The 13,576-nt window shown below is 43.1% G+C and overlaps 1 protein-coding gene across 1 annotated transcript in view; it reads left to right on the forward strand.

The window, feature by feature from the left end:
• The window catches only part of LOC115365348 (zinc finger SWIM domain-containing protein 6), a 52,214-nt gene that overhangs the window by 24,064 nt on the left and 14,574 nt on the right, over window positions 1-13,576 (forward strand). The window contains exons 2-9 of the mRNA XM_030060314.1: window positions 2,521-2,877; window positions 4,535-4,683; window positions 7,200-7,350; window positions 9,335-9,514; window positions 10,512-10,682; window positions 10,864-11,010; window positions 11,687-11,833; window positions 12,612-12,872. Of these exons, the coding sequence (XP_029916174.1) occupies window positions 2,521-2,877; window positions 4,535-4,683; window positions 7,200-7,350; window positions 9,335-9,514; window positions 10,512-10,682; window positions 10,864-11,010; window positions 11,687-11,833; window positions 12,612-12,872 (1,563 nt within the window). The remainder of the gene's footprint in view (window positions 1-2,520; window positions 2,878-4,534; window positions 4,684-7,199; window positions 7,351-9,334; window positions 9,515-10,511; window positions 10,683-10,863; window positions 11,011-11,686; window positions 11,834-12,611; window positions 12,873-13,576) is intronic.

The raw sequence follows: 13,576 nt of genomic DNA on the forward strand, positions 1-13,576 counted from the left end.
GGACCAGGGGCTACTCTTGAAACTCCAGTGCGTGCACACACACACAAACACACACACACAGAGAGAGAGAGAGAGAGAGAGAGAGAGACAATGTATCAGCCAGTATTAAAAGCCATGGCTCATCTGTGTGTTTTTACACAGCTGAATGAGCCATGTCTTGATTCTACAACCAGCTGCACCATGTAAACCTTTTTGTCTCGTTTCAGAGTGAGTCAGCTTGGCTCTGTCTTCCGGAGCTGTAGACATATAGGCTTCGATCACTGCAGTTGCAAGCAGTTGCCATATTAGGTCCACACCCCTCTTTGGTGGATATTGTTAACGAATATGTACTTCCTATGCCAGCTGGCTTTGAGAATGGAAAAGTGTATCTCCATGGCAATGTTGCAGAGAGCAATGCTGGAGAGTTGCAGCCAACACTTCTTAGTTCTGGAGATAAGGCCGAGCAAAAGGGCACACAGCAAAACATGGTTACTTCTGTATTTGTGCTTTGGGAATATTGCACCTCTCAGCTTCCAAAAGGCACTTTGAATTAATGAAGTGAAGTTTAATCAAATTGGATTGATAAAATTTGGCAAACATTTTTCTATCAATGGTCTTGGTCTAACTACTCTTACAGATTATATATATTTTCTTAGCTTGGCTCACCATCTCTTTCTGCCTCGGACTATTCAAGCTGCTCCAGGGAGTTTTGAAGCATAGAGGAGAAAGAGAGGGTCCCCACAATGTAGCTCAACAAAGACGATCATTTGAAGAAACACATCCATTTGTTTGTTTTTGTATGCATCCTACGACCTTGGACACTATGGGCATAGCAAAGGTTACATTCAAGAGTTGCGACCCCACTTGCTCCCTACTCCCCCTCCTTTCTTTCATTCTCTCTATTTTCTTCTTATAGAGATGCAGTCCTATTGCACACCTTATGTCAAGAAAAGCTACTTGACCTGACCTATACTCAGCTTGCATAGTGCAGTGATGCAGTGAAATATTCACCCCCTCCCCTTTCCTAATGTAGGGTTCCATGTAGAAGCACAAAAATGCTTTGATATCTGTCTTAAGGCATGCTTGGATCACAGCCCTGCGTGCACTCAGCCCTTTGATAAACATATTTAGAGATGTATGTCTTTGCATGGTCCGCATGCATTTTACAGACCTCTCCTGAGCACATAAATGCATTCATAAGCTGCTCCCCGTCTCTTTTAACCACTCCCCATTATTAATAAATGCATGATCTCACGCTGGGACTCCGTGTGTGCGTACATGCGTGTCTCTTTCATATGCTCATCACTGTGTGTTTTAGGCCACTGCCGGGGACCCCGCCCTGCTCATGAATATTCATCGCCGCATAATGACCGACTGCGCCTCTGGATAGCACAGTCAGGAGAAGATCAAACGTTATATTCAAATGAAAGGCTATATTATTGATACCGTAACAGCCATGCTGTCTGTTCACTTCCCCTCTCCCTTTCTCAGTTCCTCTTGGAGTGGACTGCTGACTGAAAGTTGCTGCATCTCAGGCTCATTTCCCCTCTCTTTCTCAGTGTCATAACAGCGGCCTTATCATGCTCTCATGAAAAGAACATGGGGTTTTTGCTTGGCGACGCTGGCTAACTGAGTCTCCTTCACATAATTTGTGAGCTCCAGTTTCAGTGCTTTCAATTTCAAAGAGATAGCTTCAATAATGTCATTTACTAAAGGCCAGATTCAATGAGATGATCAAGTCATCCATTTCTCATTTTTTTTTAACTCAATAGATGTTTAGGCTAGACTTTGTACACTTGTTTTGTATGGCAATAATATGTAGCGTGGCGCCACCTGACCTTATCTCTGCTGCTGCCAAGATAATTCTCTCTCTCTCAGATAGTTTTACGTAAAAACTATTGGTTGACCCTCTGACCTTGTGTGCAAATTGCAATGATCTAAAGTTGTTTTAAATGACCAGTGAGGTGAAAGTAAGGAAGCAAAGGAAGAAGCAAGGAAAGAGAAGTAATAGGCCTGAAAAGTAAAATCATATTGAAATTATATTGACCCATTATGATGGCGATATGATTCCTGATTTTAGTGGAAATGATTTTCACTGAAAATGTCTGTTAAAATGGTGATGTGGAGGTGCGCTGGCAGCTCACCTGGTGGAGCATGTGCCACGTATTAGGGCTGTGTCCTTACCACAGCAGCCTGGGTTCGAATCCGGCCCGGGCTCTTTGCTGCCTTTCCCGTCTCTCTCTACTGTCACTATCAAATAAAAGCAGAAAAGCTAAAAACAAATACAAACCTAAAAAAATTGGTGATGTCATTTTTGCTTGGCTGTGTGCCTAAAAACATTGAGGATATGATTTGTGGGCCAGCGCTTTTCTGTAGTACCACAATACTTAATTTATAATGCTATTTTTCACACATTTTACCTGCAATTTTGATATTGCACTCAGCCATATTGCGGTCATTATGGTATTTTTAGTGAATTATCCAGGCCGAAGAAATACCTCTATATAACACTTCCCGTCTCTTTCCTTCTGTCTGTGTTAGGTTTCCATCTGAGCGGCACAGTGACAGACCCGGCCACGCCCTCGTCCCCGGAGCTCGTATGCAGCGTCAGTGTCAGCTTTGACCGCTGCAAGATCACGGCAGTAACATGCACCTGCGGCAACAAAGACATCTTCTACTGCGCCCACGTGGTGGCGCTCTCCCTTTATCGTGTACGGAAGCCCGAGCAGGTCAAACTCCACCTGCCCATCTCAGAGACCCTGTTCCAGATGAGTAGGGACCAGCTGCAGAAGTTTGTCCAGTACCTGATATCGGTGCACCACACCGAGGTGCTGCCCACCGCGCAGAAACTGGCCGACGAGATCCTGTCGCAGAACTCGGAGATCAACCAGGTCCATGGTGAGGCAGCGTGTTTGTGTCACTGAGTGTGTGAAAGGAGGGAAAAGTGTGTGGGCATGGATATGATCATGTGATTGTGTGTGTATGCCTGCCTGCTCCCGCCTGTGCATGCGTGTATCGACTCTGTGATAAAGGTAAAGCCTGTCAGGATCAATGCTGCTCATTAGTGGGATCCAGGCAGTAAAGGAGAGACGGTGTGCCTCTAATCAACAATATAGACCCGTTATTTACCTCTGAGAGAGAGAGAGAGAGAGAGGGTGAGACAGAGACAGAGACAGAGAGGTAAGGAGAGAGGTAAAGAAAGGTGCATATCTCTTGTTATTGATACCGTACCTGCTATTTACCTTTAAGGAAGAGGTAGAGAAAGAATTGGAGAGAAATGGAGAGGGGTAAGCGATACAGGGGAAGAGAGAAACCAAGAAGGAAGCAGGCAATGGGGAGATGGAAGCACGGAAGAGCAAATGTCTATTTATCATGTCCGTACCAGTTTTATTTCTTACCTCCAAGCACAGGGAGAGAGAGAGAGAAATGAGAGAGGTGGACAACTAAGAGAAGTACATGCGCACAAACAGAATAAAGAAGAAAAACTGAAAAGTTATAAGGGCAAGTGATTTTCATTCACCACTAACAAATTATGAAGGAATGAGAGAGAGAGAGAGAGAGAGAGAGAGAGAGAGAGAGAGAGAGAGAGAGAGAGAGAGAGAGAGAGAGAGAGCTTTACCTCATCAGTTCTGCTGTTCTGTTTTTTTGTGTTTTTTTTTTTTTTTTTTTTATTTCTAGCTCTTCCATCAATACCTTTGTTAAACTAAAACATGTCATCTGGAATAAGGCATTTCACTGAATTCCTGTTAATTGAGTGTGTTTGCATGTGAATACGTGTATGTGTGCACATTTACATGTGTACGTATAGTTGTTTACAATAGCAATTTTCATTTTATTTCCTTTTCCAAAAACAGTGTTTTGCCTCATAGGAAAAGGCTGGTTGTGCGGAATGAAAACACTAACATATGCCCCGCGTGTTTATGTTTGTGTTTGTGCATGTGTAAGTGTGTATGTTCTTGCATGCGTATACTCACGAGGGCCAGATGTCCTCCAAAGGATGGAAAGATGTAGCCTGGCACAGCCACACACTGATACATTTCTTTTGCTCACTTCACCAAACCAAATAAAATAAACTTGTGTGAGATCAGGTTGGTTGAGCCAGATGAGGAAAGATGAGGAAAATATTCCAATGGGACTCGATGTTGTTGAAACCCTCTGTCAATCACAATCCTACCTGAGTCAAATTCACACCCAAGTTTTTTTCAGTTTATTTACTTTAAAAAAATAACGCTAATGGTGAAAAATCTAAAATATTTAGTAATAATTAGTGATAAAATCAATACACAATGACCTAAAATGACATAAAGACATAAGCACCAAGGGAATGCAGGCAGTGGGGAAAAACTCATACTGGGATAACCTTTAAAGGTTAGATTTAGGATTAGGTTTAGATGAGGGTAAGGGTTAACCATTTGGCATGTAGTGGTGAGCATTAAGGCCAGGGTTAGGGGTTAAGGGATTAATGTAGTCAGTGTGGATCCCTTCCCGCAGTAACACAAACATGTATCTGTGTGTGTGTGTGTGTGTGTGTGTGTGTGTGTGTGTGTGTGTGTAGGAGCCCCGGACCCTACAGCAGGAGCAAGTGTGGACGACGAGAACTGCTGGCATCTGGATGAGGAGCAGGTTCAGGAGCAGGTCAAACTCTTCCTGTCCCAGGGAGGATACCACGGCTCGGGCAAGCAGCTCAACCTGCTCTTCAGCAAGGTCAGGAGCTAGCCGCGTTCATTCATCCATTCACTCATTCACATAGAGAACATAGCAAACATACAACACATAACAACCCACAGCGCTCTGCCCACACTCACACTGTACACTCTGTCTGCATAGCTCCGTCTTTCCTCTTTCCGTTTCCTTGTCTGTCTCTTCTCTCTCTCGTACGCACACAAGAGACTTTTGCACACAAACACACACACGTAAACAACATCTTGCCAACCATTCCCACTGCATCCTGTTAGTAAGTACTTTCTCCCTCTCTAGTGCACTTGTATTCCTTTCAATTCCCTTCTGAGAAGAGGTCCTCTCTGTTCAAAGCCGTCCCTGACAAAACAACTTACATACATTGGCACATGCATTAAAGGTGGCATGCTGCCTTTTAGCTAAAGCTAATTGGAGGAGGGAGGGAGGGCAAGACAAGGAGAGACAGAGAGAGAGAAAGCAAGAGAAAGGGAGGTATCGAAAGAGGGTGGGAGAAACAGAGAGAGAAGAAGAGAGAGAGAGAGAGAGGGAGCTTGCACACTATTCTGCCCTGTGCCCATGATTAAACGATTAGATGAGAGATCTGCGGTTCTTTCTGTTGCCTGGTATTACAGTGGGAGAGCTAGGCCAGCATTAATGTATTGTGTGCTACGTAAAGACTGGTAGCCAAAGCCATTATCATCTACCCTGCCTGGCTTTTAGAATGTCTCTTGAAATTATGCTCTTTGATGCCCGTTATGTTCCTTTGTATACATACACACACACACACACAGAGAAACACCCACATATACACTTGCTGGAGAGCCACAGACACACACAGCGACACGCACGCATGCACACATACACGGTCCCTCACATCAAATGCACGTGTCTTCATATGCACACACATACAGCTATGTGCATGTGCATGTGTGTGTAAAGGTATGCCTGTGTCTGTGGGGTTTCTCTCAGTGTGTTTCTGTATAAATGTTCTCATTTCCTTCACCTAGAGGAGGGGAATGATGGATATGTAAGATGATGTGTGTGTGTGCGGGCATGTGTGCGTGTCCTGTGTGTTATTCCTGTGTGTTGTCCAGTGTGGCGCTGTGTGTGTTGTCTACGTGTTGCATTTTGCAGTGCTGGAAAAAGAACTAGAATTTGCTACTCCAATCCTAGATGGATTGTTACTTAGAATAAGTAGAATACTTCACATAGAAGTACTAAGTAAAAATCAGTACCACTTTACCCTTGTAAATGATTCACGAATGGCCTATAATTACTTTATAAATCATAAATAAACAATTAAAAATAAGTTATAACAGAGTTTTTATATATTGATGCACCATTTGGCAAGATAAAGTTACTGCTGCACTGCATCTACTCTTTTACATCTTGCTAGTTGCTTAGCTTACTCTAGTTGATCTTGCCAAATAGTGAGCCTGCATTGATGGATGAAAACTGTGTTACAATTTGTTTATAATTGTTTATTAATTTTATATAATATGCTTACAGCCTGATTAATAACCTAATTAGAAATCATTCATACGCCCTTAATAAGGGTTAGGGTTACTGTAAATTGTAAATGTACTTAAATACTAGCTCTTAAATATGTACTCAGAGTAAAAGCTACTGTTTTGAAGCTATAACTTTATTTGGTTTGATCTTTTTTCATGCAGCTCTAAAAGGATTAGAGTACAAAGTTCAGCACAGATTCTTTTAATTGGAAATTTGGAAATTACAAAAAAGGTGAACAAACGAAGCAAAGCCAGATTCCTCTTGTGATCTCTGCTGACGTCCACTGTGAGAGGCTTCACAGTTTCTCAATTTTTGATGATTATATGGAGTTTACAGAATTTCTTCTCTTAACCCTATAAAGCCTGAACTATGAAAGAATTGGCAGAAAATTTCATTTTTTTGAAACTGAACCCTTTATGTAGTCCTATAACAAAATATATATTTAAAAAAATTAAAAAAATATGTTATTACACGACCTTTCTATTGTATGATATATGATATGTACTTGAAGTGCCAATGGTATGATCCAGGGTGAACAGGGGAAGTGTTCAAAGGTGTACAACAGTATTTTGGTCAAGTATTGATTAAACTGAAAACAAAAAACGGAATTGAAAATGTGTATCATATATGATACAAATGGCTTTATAGGGTTAAACTGATGTGAGTTAAAATGTAGCTCAGTACAATTCTTCAACAAAAATATAATGTGAGTTACTGACTTCACAAAATCCGAGTAGAGAAAAAAGCGACTCGGTCACAGTAACATGAGTAAATCTAATTAGTTATTTCCACCCGTAACATTTTGGTATGTATTTTATTTGTGTTGTTTATACGTTGTTGTGTGTCATGTTTGTGTCCTTGTGCAGTCATTATGTATGCATAGTGCCCTGCGTGTGCACATGTGTGTGTGTGTGTGTGTGTACTGCGGGTATAGTCTTTCGTCCCGGCACATGGATAGACATTATGTGAGTATTGTGTGTGTGTGTGTGTGTGTGTAATCGTCATTCCTGTCCCTCTCTCTGCTCCTGTAGGTGAGGGAGATGTTGAAGATGCGCGACTCCAACGGAGCGAGGATGTTAACACTGATCACAGAACAGTTCATGGCCGATCCTCGCTTGGCACTGTGGAGACAGCAAGGCACCACCATGACCGACAAGTACAGACAGCTCTGGGATGAGCTGGGTGAGGGGAAAAACACACCACACACACTGTCGTACAAACACACACACACACATACACTGCAAAAAATGTCAATCTTTACAAGTCATTTGGTCTCATATTCAGTCTTAAGATCTTGTTTTACTTCAAACGAGTGAAAATATTTGCCAGTTGGAGGAGATAATGTCTCTTGTTTCCAGATTTTTTTTTTAATCAAGTGTTAGTTTCTTGATACTAATGGGCTGATTTGCATTTTTCAACATATTTATTGGCTACTTGTTCCCAGAAAAATTCCTTTAAAAAAAAAAAGTCAAGCTGCACTGGAAACAAGTGGGATAATCTCATCCTGCTGGTAAATTTTTTCACTTGCTTTCAGAAAAGCAAGATTTTCACACTGAATCTGAGACTAATTGACTTGGTAAGATGAATATTTTTTACAGGGTACATGCATAGAAACACACACACACACACACACACACACACACACACACACACACACAAAGACACACACACACACACATATGGTACGCTGCTCACATTTTCCACTGTGCACAGGGACAGGCGTACAGAGCAGGTGGACAATGAAGTCCTGACATTGACACACACGTGCATGTGCACACAGTTCTTCTCACTGTTTGTTTATCCTTTGTTTCCAAGACGGCCCACACATACACACACTCACACACAGAGACACACTCTTACCGCTGACAGGCCAGTCTCCCTCACACTGTGAATGTATGTTTTGCGGCTCAGCAGGGGTATCTTTGTGAATTACAAGCCGTTTAGCACAGCACATCGCACCTCACTGCATCAAAAACCCGAGCATTATGACCTGCATAATGTTTTCAGCTGCTGCATAGCATGTCGCTGATATGGCACAGTGCTGCTCACTGTATAGTTCTTTTGACAGACGTACTGTACCAGCGAAATACTTACTTACAAACCGCAAAACCGACAAGCCCATCACCAGGACAGCAGTTGTGCTGTCTCCAGCCTTTGTTGTTTCCCTCTAATGCCTTGGTTGATGCTGCTGTTGTTGTTGATGATGATGTTTTTTTTCCCTTTGGTCTTGTTCTGTACTTTCTAAGGACAGCGCAGTGATCTCATCTGTTTCAATCCCACGTATTTTTGGAAGAGTGTGTACGGTCTCTTTGAAGTCCACACTTCAAACCCTTCTCCTCGAGTCCTTATCGCTCCCCCTGATGTGTGGCGAATGCTGCCTCTCGGCGCCGCTCTCTTGTCTTTTGTCTTTCTCTCCTTTGAGCTGCTGCTACTCTTCTCCTCCAGACACAAAGCCATGCCTCATTCACTTGTCCTCATCCATGTCTCCTCGTCCAAATCATCTCCGCTCCCATTTCATTTTCTGTTTCCCTTTTTTCTGTTCTCCTTCTGTTCTTTGCCTTTTGTGCTCCTTTTCTCTCTTCTCTCTATTCATGCTCTGTCTCTGTCCTTGTCTTTGTCCTTCCTCCCAAACTCTCTCTGTCTTAACACACATGCATGTGTAAGCACACACACACACACACACACACACTGAGTCTGTACCGTGTACACATCTCTGGTAGTCTGGAGAGTAAAATCCCTGAATGCGTTTGCCTCCCCAGAGACTCAGCCACTTTTCATATTCTGTTTGTTCCAATTTACTCCAAAATGATATGTGTGCAGTCAGCGGTGCCTCAGGACTTGTTAAGTTCTGTTTTCACAGAGTTTTGTGTGCAAGATGGCGTCAGCATACAAAATGTGCTCTAAAAGAAACAGGAAATCAACTTTTTGAATGCTGCATATCTTTGAAAACTGCCTTGAGCTTTGAGTCTCGCAATTTAACTGCCTTCTTTGGGTTTTCTAAAATCTCAGAACGCACGCCGACCTGCCTGGTATGACTCATTGTTTACGTCATTGTCACACATTAGGAAGTAGGGCAGATGACTGAGTTGTGTGTGTTTATCTGTGTGTGCGTGTGTGTGTGTGTGTGTGCGTGTTTACATGTGTTTGTGTGTGTGTGTGTGTTCAGGTGCCCTGTGGATGTGCATCGTACTGAACCCGCACTGCAAGCCAGAGCAGAAGTCGTCGTGGCTGCGCCAGCTGCGCAGGTGGAACAGTGTGGACGTCTGCCCCTGGGAGGACGGTAACCACGGCAACGAGCTGCCCAACCTCACCCACTCACTGCCTCAGGGTGCCCATGGCAACCAAGGTCAGAGATGGACAAGTTTATGTTTTGGCTTTGTTTGATGTTTTTTGTCTCTCTGTTTATCTATTTATTTATTTTTTTATGGATAATACATACATCTCGTTTACAATTACTTTGCCACTTTTTCATTAAATAGTAAATCTCACAGTGATAAAGGGAAGGAGATGTTAAAGATGCTACATGTAGAATTTTAAACCTCAATTTATTGTTGTCAATTTAACAGATGCTATGGTGTAATTATATTTTATTTAAAAAAAAAAAATTGGTAGTTTCCATCTATTTCACACCAGTAGCATTGTTAGTGTGGGAATTTCTGAAAATTAAGACCATATTTCCCTTAAGCCCTTTTGCTTCCTGCTGCAAAGAGGTTATTTGTCTTCACTGGCGTCACTCTGCACATGTTGTCCTTTTCTTCTACTGAAGAGGATAAGCATGTTGGAAGGGATTGTTTCACAGCCCTGCAACTGGGTTTGGCTGAGTTTGGAAAAATATTAGAGGCCGTCTTCCTGCTTTTCATTCAGCCTTTATTTAACCTTGGACACCCATCAAGCCCGGACACCCTCAAGTGTTCTAAGTTCTTTACTATATAAAAAACAATAGCATTTGCAAATTTCAAAAGATTCAAAATCTGTCAGAAATAAAATATAGGACAGTTAAACAATTATCAACAGTTCATTAAAATATACAATATAATATGATTGTGCAGTACAACAATGCAGCAGGTTTCTTGTGAAATCTTCTGTATGTAAAATTCAGAATTGCGGCTGCCAGTCTTCTTGGCAGTGGTCTCATTTGTTTATAGTAATTATACTAATGGCTTCAAATGAATGTGGTAATGATGTATTGATGTTAAATGCTGCACATTTGCACTTAAATGCAACAAACAACCAGCTGAACATGTATGTTAGGTGCAGCCAGCAGTCCTACCTGCCTCTGTCTCATCATATGAAGATGGTCTGGTATTAAACTCTTTCCCACCTCCGATCCTCTGCTCTTTCAGAGCTGCGCCCTCACAGGACCGTGTTCACGCGGGCCATCGAGGCCTGTGACCTGCACTGGCAGGATCGACACCTCCAGCACATTATTGCCAGTGACCTCTATGCCAACTACTGTTACCACGACAACCAAGAGGGCTCCCTCTTCGATTCACGCGGCTGGCCCATGTGGCATGGTGAGTTCATGTGTGTGACAGGACGTGTCTTTATTATTTAAATCTTTATTATTCAGCCTCGTTGCAACCAGATGTTTTCATTAAAAATTGGCAGAGGTTGGTTAGAGAATGTCACAAATGGGAGGATGCCAAATGCCGAAACAAGTTTTAATATTGTGCCTTTCACCTCTGCGTTTCGTAGAACATGTCCCAACAGCCTGTGCCAGGGTGGATGCCCTGCGTTCTCATGGTTACCCTAGAGAAGCACTCCGATTGGCCATCGCTGTGGTGAATACGTTACGGCGACAACAGCAGAGGCAACTGGAGCACTTCCGCCGACACAAGAAAGGTGAGGCTCATGTTTATTTGCTTGTTCGTTTGTTTTTCTCTGTATGGTTTGAAATTGTGGTTTAATTTTCTTTTGGGTGAAACTGTAAGAATGATCTGTACCTGCAAAGTTTGTGTTTTCAGGCCAGCAGTACTGGTCGTTCACTGTGGAGTGTTGTGGGAATGTTCATGTGACCTCTGTCCGTCAAAAATAGACCTTTTGTGCTCTAAGAAGCACTAATTGATTTTGTAATGTTGCATCAGTGGTTTTGCATGGTCAAGGCCATGATACAATTAACTGAAACATTAAGTGAAAAAAAAAAAAGTGATATTATGATGCTACAGAGATGTCCTGGCTTACAAACTGTCTCTAAACATAACAAAATAACCACAGCAAAAAAACACATCATTATTTTAATAGTGAAAATGAAAATTATGAAGCAAAAATGACCATTTCCACTAAAATTTTGAAAGATATTGTAATTGCAATATCTGTCAACGTAATTGTCACATGATTTCTTCACCATATCACTCAGCCCTACATAAAACATTTTTTTCTATTTGTGGGGACAATTTCAGCTCAAAAATTCTGTAAAAAAATGACATGCATTTAAAAATATATATATTTTTGAGGAAACTATATTAAATATTCCCAGGCAGTTTGTGTTAACTGTGCAAGTGTTTCTGCATTGTCCCAGAGCTGCTCCATAAAGGCCACACTTCGACTACCAACATGGAGGGCTGGGTGGGACACCCCCTGGATCCTATCGGGACCCTGTTCAGCACCCTGACAGAGTCGGGAAGGGTGGGAGAGGAGGGCCCCAACACCTGCCTAGACCTCTCAGGTATTACTGACACAGCTATCAGGATGATGAAAACAAAAACTCTATAATATAGCTTTGATTCAATAGCATTTTGACACAAAAAATAAAGACATTTTGTGCTGACACAAATTCATAACGGCAGATTTTTCCTACACATAAGCAGATCCTGACTCCCCGAGTGGGCTGACTAAAAATATAAATTCGTATAGTTCTGATTTTGTACACGGTGTCATGAAAAAATCCATAATTTATACTGACTGCCCTGCCACATTGACTGAAAATGCCACAGTGGAGGGATTGTTTGAAAATACTGATAAAGATAAAGAGTATTTATATGTCATCACTCTTTCTGCTCTTCCAGCCTTATAGGTCTCACTTTTCAAGTCCTTCATAACCCTAGACTTAGGTTAAAAGGCCCGATGTTATAAAGTATAGTTTCAGTGCAGATCCCTCCTCAGTCTGTTTGTCTATTTCATCGTGCCTCTCGTGTGTTATTTCCTCTCACTTCCCCCACGGTTCTCTGGCTCTCCGTCCCTCATCGCCTCCTCTGCTCACAGAAATAGCCCTCTCCTTCTCTGAGGCAGAGCAGTGAAAAGTGGAATATTCCTGAGGCGTTAATCTTTACTTTGGGTGGTTGTTCGGTCCAGACCTCAACAGGCAGACTGACACAGTGGTTTTCCATAGGAGACAGGCTCATCTCGGCTCCAAACCTCAGAGAACAACATAGACATTGACTGCCGCGGTATCTGAGCTCTGTTTCTCTCTTCTCACTCTTTCTCTCTCTTCTTCTTCTTGATAGACTGCTCCAGTGTGGTGAGCCGTGCCGACCTCCAGCGATTGCCCGTGCAGCGATTGCTGGGAGACGGCGAATCGTACGTGGCGCTGGCAGTGGAGACGGCTCTGATTGGCTTAGGCCAGCAGAGGGTGATGCCTGATGGGCTGTACGCTCAAGAGAAGGTGTGTCGCAATGAAGAGCAGCTATTGGCCAAGCTGCAGGAAGTGGAACTGGACGACTCCCTGGTCAAAATCTTCCGTAAACAAGCCGTCTTTCTGTTAGAGGGTGAGGAAGTGAATGCACACACACAAAAAGATATTTCATCCCAGTGTTCTCGCTGGACAGTATTTCACCGTTAATCTTTCTCTCTCTTTAGTTTCAAGCCTCAGTCTCTCTCTTGCTCTCTCTTTCTCTCCCTCTCCCTCTCATTTTTAACTCCCTTTCCTTTCCCTCCCACACACCAACAGCCTACACATTCTTGCTGAAACAGGAAAAAAACACATTGGACTCTGTCTCACTATTTATTATCCTTTCATTTTGTGGTGCAAATAGAAGCTGAGCTGCCCTGGGCCAGACCAAAATGAGCTCTTTACACAGTAACACCAGGGGTATTGTGTCAGCAGATGCACACACACGTACACACACACACAAACACACACACGCACCAACGCAGTGTGTGCATTTACAAGGCTTGAGCTGGGGCAGAGTGTGACAACTGGGGTTTGGTTATGGGGGTTGGAGAGGGGTTGCACATCCTGGAGGCCCAGCCCAGTCAAACCTCCAGTCCCCACCCTAACCCCAGCCCTGCCCCGACCACCCACCTCTGGCTCCTTTGCTAACAGAGTGCCAGGCTGCGAGGCCTCCGCGGGCCCCCGGAGGCTGCAGCCGATCCCGTGTGTGATGTGGTCTGTGGCTTAGGAGCCTGTTGGGGTTTAAAATAACCCACCGGAGACGAGGGGAAGAGCAGGAGGAGGGGGAGGGAAGAGAGG

The sequence above is a fragment of the Myripristis murdjan genome, chromosome 9 (assembly GCF_902150065.1).
Source record: "Myripristis murdjan chromosome 9, fMyrMur1.1, whole genome shotgun sequence".
Classification (NCBI taxonomy): domain Eukaryota; kingdom Metazoa; phylum Chordata; class Actinopteri; order Holocentriformes; family Holocentridae; genus Myripristis; species Myripristis murdjan.